Below are 6,725 nucleotides of genomic sequence, written 5' to 3'. Positions count from 1 at the left end.
TTTTTTTTTTTTTTTTTTTAAAGAAACCATTTTACGACCCATCAGCCTACTGAATATTAAATGTCTTCATATACTTATATTTGTGTGTTTTATCAGCTAAATACCCATTTGTATATGCAGCTACCCCTGCCTGTCCTTTTTGTGTCCTTGTGACAAAGCATTTAGCAGAATCACAGATTCATTTAAATCTGACAGAGCCACATCATGAGTGCTTCTGCTATGGCCACAAACTTGTAACCTCTGGGCTGTTAACTTTGTACTTTAGCAGCCACACCATCCCACCCCTGGCAGCTACCCCAACTTGGTACAAGCACAATACATGCATGTGTTCTTTTTGGTTCGATTATGTTGATGAACTCACATTAAGCTTCATTTTCTAGGAAAGAACCCTCCCTTTGGATTGGTCCTTCACCTGAACAAGGCTGGCTTGAGGAACCTGACTGGGCCATTGACCCCCGCTTCCCCCCATCCCTCCAAATGGATCCTGCTTTCACACACAGATTTGTACCTTTCACTCAAAGAACTATAGCAGGACCAGGACCAGATTCTGTGGTCTGCTATGAGAATTAGGGAATGGGAAGAAATTTTTCCTTCACTGCCATATAGGGAGGGGAAAGCAGAGGTTTGCTTTCCCCACAGCCTGTCTAGGACCTGTTAGGTATACTGGAAAGTTTAATTCAAATTGGCCCATCTTCACAGATAGCAAGTCTCCAGCCACCTGTTCCACAGAAAGTCTAGTTCCCAGAGATCTAACTGGAATAAGAACTGGAATAAGCAATGGCAAAGAGCTGGGACCAAGTTTGGATGGCTAACCAGCAGCGCTCAAATAGACAGAAATGGTTAAAAAGGACATGATGCAAGTCATTCCCAGCTGAATGAATCAAACTGTGGTCTAAATTAAGCCACATCTCTTGCATATTATTTCTTCTTCCTGTGTGTTCAGGACAACAATACATCTCACATTCCAGATTTGAGATGCCAACCCAAAGTTTCCAACTTGCTACTAAACTGTCATCTTCCCAGTCACAGTAGCAAACAAGTATTTTTGAAATTTCAACATTCTGAAGAAAAAAAATGAATTTCCTATAACAAGACTCCCCGATACGGGTTGTAGCACTCCACAACCACGAAAGTAAGGATACAACTGAATCTCCAGAAAGGCTTTGGAAGTCAACAGGCACTTGTACACGTGACGGTCGTCACGATGTACATGTGACAAAGATGTCGTTTGTGTGGCTTAATGTGCACACTTTTCACGTGCACCAGCTTTGGGAGTTTTAAATGACTTTGCATTGTTCCAAACTAAACTACATCTGGATGTAGTTTAGTTTGCAATGTTACAAATTGCAATGATGCAGCTGTCAGCTCGCCCCCTGGCCATGGGAGAGCCGGGCAGTTTCTGCAAAAAAAGACCAATCCTTTTTTTTTTTTTTTTTTTGTGTGTGTGGAGTCTGCTGCTGAGCACCCCCTAAGCTGCAAGGGCCATGGTCCTTCCCTCCGTGGTGGCAGCACACTCTGGGGCTGCCTGGGAAGGCTGCTAGTAGGGGCTGCCCCAGCTCGGAGGCAGAACCTGGCCTGATCCAACTGTTCCCCAAGCTTGTCCGCTGGAAGCCCGCCGGGTGCTGCTCCCCAGGCGGGATCAGAGAAGAGTTGGATCAAGCCAGGTGCTGCCTCTGAGCAGGGGCAGCCCCTGGCCTGCTACTGGCCCACCCAGGTGGCCCCAGAGGGCGTCGCAACTGCAGAGGTAAGGACTGGGACGCCCCCATAGCTCAGGGGCTGCTTAGGCCACCAGCAGCTCGACCATCAGCCACTGGCAGGCTCCAGCCCTGACAGGGAAAAAAAAAAAAAAGGATCAGGCTCCTTGTCATAACATAATAGAAAAATTGAAACAGTGGGTCTCAAGTAAAAACTCACTGTTTCAATTTAAAAGGCATAAAATAAAACCTGGGAGATTAAACCACCGTCACGTGTACAAGTGCCCAACGAGGCCTATCAAATACATACAATAAGAAATTCAGGTGAACTTTGCTTCTACAGGCTGAATGGGCAGTCCTTACATAAAAAACACAAAATCACTAGACATGAGACATGTCCAGTCTGTTGGGAGTAATTTTACTGCTATGTATTTCAGTGCAAATATTTTAGGTAAGCCGATGAATAATTCATCAATGAACTGCCAATTCAATCTTGAAGAGCCTAAAACAGGACTGGTCTGGAGGACAAGGATGAGATTTAGAGCACATCATTATTAAAGTACTACCCATACCGTTACTCCCGATATGACTGGGGCTTTTCCTTCAATTAGTTTATGTATTTCTTGAACCGCTTCCTCGTCATTCTTGTCTTTAAATCGTTTCTTGGAGAGTTCTTGAAGAGCTTCCTTAAACTGTTCAAAAGTAATTGTCCTAGAGGATTTCCCCCTGACAAAACACAAAGAAGAAATTACAAAAAGTATAAATCAGCCCTTTGAAAAGGAGCAATACATGCAGCTCACCATAAGGAAAACAGCCAACAGAACAATACAATTTAAAAGAAATAGACAGGCAGCCCATTAAGGGTTTCAGTGTAATGTCTTCACAGGACAGTGAACATCACTGTGATAGTGCCCTGAGTGCTTTGGTTGGCTCAGCTTCAGAAAGAGAAAATAAAGAAATTGGACTGCTACTCCTAACTCTTTTCAAAAAGCCTGGAGCTCTTCAAAACAAGATACAATCTCACAGGGATGATTATTTTTATAGTCTGTTTGCCTAAATGATATGCACTGCAGTGTCTTGCTGTTGAAAAAAAGGTGTTTTTAAATTGAAACTGCACAGGTCCCCTCTTTGGATCACTGATTATAAAGTATCCAACTGTACAACATTTATCTTATGAACATGTAATTAAAAGGTGAGTTGGTCCCACACAGGTTTTGTGTAAAAGAAGCCTAAAAAAAAAAAAAAAAATCACATAAGCAAGGATTGTTATTTTACTTTTAACTCCTCTTCCTCCCGCTCTTCTAGCAATTATAGTAGCAAAGCATGCTTGACACCTTGTCCTGTTGAATAATATATATAATAAATGAAAGAGTTAAATGACAGAAAGTTTATTTTAAAACAGGCCTTCCCCTCTCTCTCTTTCAGACTGTCCCATTCATGAAACAGCCACAGACAAACATGGAAAAATAGTAAAGAGCTTGGCAATTCATGAAAAGCACAGGAATTCAGAGCTCAGGACTTACCTCTCCCTGTTGTATTGAAGAAGCTGCTAGGGCAGACTCCTGGGGGTTTATACACATGCCCCAGGAGGGACACGGGAGGTGGGGGGAGAACTTTAAATTAGAGCAACTCCGAGAGCCACTTTAAAGCACCTGGAGTGTCTCATGCATCAGTGTCCCTGCTCTTAAAAGTGGCAGCAGGGTCACTTTAACTAAAGCTTATTCATGAGTTTTAGTTAAAGTGCCCCTGCCAACATTTTTAAGCATGGGAACTCTGATACACGAGATGCTGGAGTCTCCTGGAGCGTGGTAATTGCCACGCTCCAGCAGACTAGATTAATTGAGCCTGCTCCGACATGCTGTAATTACAACACGTCGGAGCATCCTCACTGCTTGTATAGATGGCCGTGACGACTTGCTAGTTGCTTTCATTTTCTACAGTGCAAAAAAAAAAATGTGTGGTAGAGATGCATCAGGGCAAATGTTAACTGACTATATGTTTATCAGAACATCTTAATATATGCCCACTTCTTCAGATATTGTTCAGCTGACAGAACAGGATGATGCATTTGGAAAACAGCTCTTAAGATGTACTAACAAGCAATATTTGTTCTGAAAATGTGTTTAGCCAAAGGGGCACTTTTTTAAAAGACCTAAAGATGGACTCACATAAATATTTTTTAGACAGAAAAAAGCATGACTTAAGTTTGTGGAGTACTTTCCAATACACAATGCACTGATTTTTAAATAGGTTATTTTATTTGTTCTTCATTTTAAAATGAAGGTACACGAACACAGTAAATTTAGATAGTCCTCTATAGTTTGTTTCTGTATAGCATTTTGAGCTATATTAATCATAAAGCTGGACATACACATACTTTTTTGACTTATTTAACATTTCTCAAACATTTAGACCCCAAATTTACACTTTCTGCCTTTAAAATATGCCACAGCCAGCCTGAAGCTAAAACATGCTAAGTATAATGACTTCCAAAGAGAGTTCTACAAGAAGCAAGAATTTTTTGGGAGTGATATCTTTTATTGGGCCAACTGTATATTTGGAGTAAAGTTAGACAAGCTTTTGAATGCAAAGCGTTCTTCTTCAGGCTTCCTAAAGAATGCTTTGCACTCAAAAGCTTGCCTAACTTCATCCCACCTATGTAGTTGGTCCAATAAAAGATACCACTCCGAAAATATCCTTGCCTCTCATAATTCCTGGACCATCGTGGCTACAGCACTACCAAAAAGAGTTCTAACAGTAATGTTACTGCAATCCCAAATAGCAGCACCATTAATACAGAAGGATCCATTCCACTGCTTACAAAGTTAGAAAACTCTCAAAGTCAAAGGAAGTGCTTAAAGGAGCCTGTGTTGCTGAGCAACATGCTACTACATAAGTCCTCCTTGCAGTTCAAGTGTTTCTTTTTATGCCAGTTTAAAGAAGTGTCTCAACCAAATTAGCAAAAACCAGACCATTCCCTTCAACAATGACAAGTTGTTTATACAGGTGTAGATGACAGACTGCAAGGACAGAGAAAGTGTGTGTTGGCAACAGCACGATCAGGCTGGAAAAACTGCAGTTTAATTTGACTTTAATAACTAAATGTCATCATCATCACTCTTAAACAACAATACTAGGCTCTTGCAGAAACTCAGAGAGAAGTTGGCAAAAAAAAATATTTTCTATGCTGTGTAGCATGCTTGAGACAAACCAGCGCAGTAGGATGAAGACAATTCGTGAGTAGGTTTGTAACCTATGCAATCAATGTGTCCATCTTCAGAAGAGATCATAAGAAATTTTAAATTGGATTTTGGCCTGTGTAAAGGAAAGTGGTTCGTCTAATTTTTTTTTTTTTTACATTGGTATTAAGTGACCAGAATCAAAAATTCAAAGCAACAAAACTGACTTAAAATCCCAAGCTCCAACCACAACCCCCATTGAGCTTCTGGATACACTACTACTCATTTTAGAAAATGGAAGTCACACAAAAACACTCTTGGATACTATACAAAATGTCTGAAGAAAAACCCTGTACACAAATGAGTGCCTCCCTGGGCAGATACCTGGATTTCTGCCTCAAGCACCTGTATATTTATTAACATGTTGATACACTTCAATGAACCTGTGATGGCAGTAGGCTGGGGAACACACATACAGTCAAAATCTCTATATTAGCAGTCAGCAATGCTTTATGGCAGGAGACCAGAACAAGCTAGCTCAGGTCTGAAGCAGGCCAGCACTTCCAACTTGACCACCCCCCACCATTGCCATATCTCCATGCCAGCCAGTCGCAACATGGGCAAAGTTCCCAGCCACTGGGCAGAAGACCACCACCGACACAAAGCTGCCAAAGCTCTCCACTACCAAAACACTGTTGAAGCAACTGAGCTCAACAGGCCAGACCTGGCCCACAGGCTGTAGGTTGCTGACCCCTGCTCTAATCAATTAATTTATCCCTTATGCTTCAGAAGCTCTTCTTTTTACTTATAGTCATGGAACCTGAGCATCTGTGGCAGTATCTGTACCTATGACTCCTAAAAGGAAGATGCGAGGAAGATGGAAGAAGTGAAGAAAAGGAGCAAAAATAAATAAATAAAACAGTTAAGAAGAAAAAATGCTATATAGACGCACTGATCAACTGTTAGGTAGAAAACACTTAAGAGTTTTTATGCAAAAGAGAAATTAGTTTTTCACAAAGAATGAGTACTATTTTTATGTAATATTTTACACAGGCTTTATTTTGGGATCCCTAAAATAGTTATATATGGGCCAAGCTCTGCTATATGTACACACATACATATAGCTCTAGCCAGGACAGAAACATATCTATCTTTTTGACAGAATGCAGCAGCTGCTTGTGACTACTTATATGATGCAACGCACAATTCCATGTGCTCAAGTATCTTACTGAATTCAGGCCTAAAAGTACACACCAACAATAGATGGCCCTTTCCTTTCCTTTCCTTAAGACAGGAAGGAACAAAAATACGATCTTTAATTCATGCTGCAGAGGCATACAGAATATACTGCAATTATCCACCTGGAATTAGGCCAGGACTCCTGTTAATAGGATTAACATCCCTATTTTTGTGAAAAGTGCTAACAGACCTTTAACAAGTGCAAGAGGTCAGGAACTTTGCCTTGAATCCCATTCAGGAAAGCACTGTCTAGGAAAGTGATTCTGAACCAGGGGGTCATGAAACAGGGTGCTGTGAGATCCTTTGAAGGGTGTTAAGATGTGAGGAGATAAGTAAATAAGCGAGGGCTCATATTTGTTCCTGTTTGGCGTTCCCCCACCACCACTGCCCAGCCCCTTTCCAAAGAAGTAAGCACCATAATATATAAATTAGTTTTGGAAACTGGATGCCCCTTAATTCACAAAAGCTATCGATGAGCTATCAAAAGTCCAATGAGGAATGCCTCAAGTTGAAATTGGCTGAGAACCACCGTTCTAGGGCAAGGCAGTGTGCCATCATTATTAGGGACCTACTGAATTCACAATTGCATGATTTTCACGGAAACCAAGAATTT

At 41.2% G+C, this 6,725-nt stretch overlaps 1 protein-coding gene across 1 annotated transcript in view; it reads right to left on the bottom strand.

Moving 5' to 3' along the window:
- TPPP (tubulin polymerization promoting protein) overlaps positions 1–6,725 on the bottom strand; it is a 136,681-nt gene that overhangs the window by 37,552 nt on the left and 92,404 nt on the right. The window contains exon 3 of the mRNA XM_019509140.1: positions 2,267–2,420. Within this exon, the coding sequence (XP_019364685.1) occupies positions 2,267–2,420 (154 nt within the window). The remainder of the gene's footprint in view (positions 1–2,266; positions 2,421–6,725) is intronic.

This window comes from Gavialis gangeticus, unplaced genomic scaffold, assembly GCF_001723915.1.
Source record: "Gavialis gangeticus isolate Ggan-Ray unplaced genomic scaffold, GavGan_comp1, whole genome shotgun sequence".
NCBI classification, from domain to species: Eukaryota; Metazoa; Chordata; order Crocodylia; family Gavialidae; genus Gavialis; species Gavialis gangeticus.
This window is presented reverse-complemented; position numbering and strand designations above follow the sequence as displayed.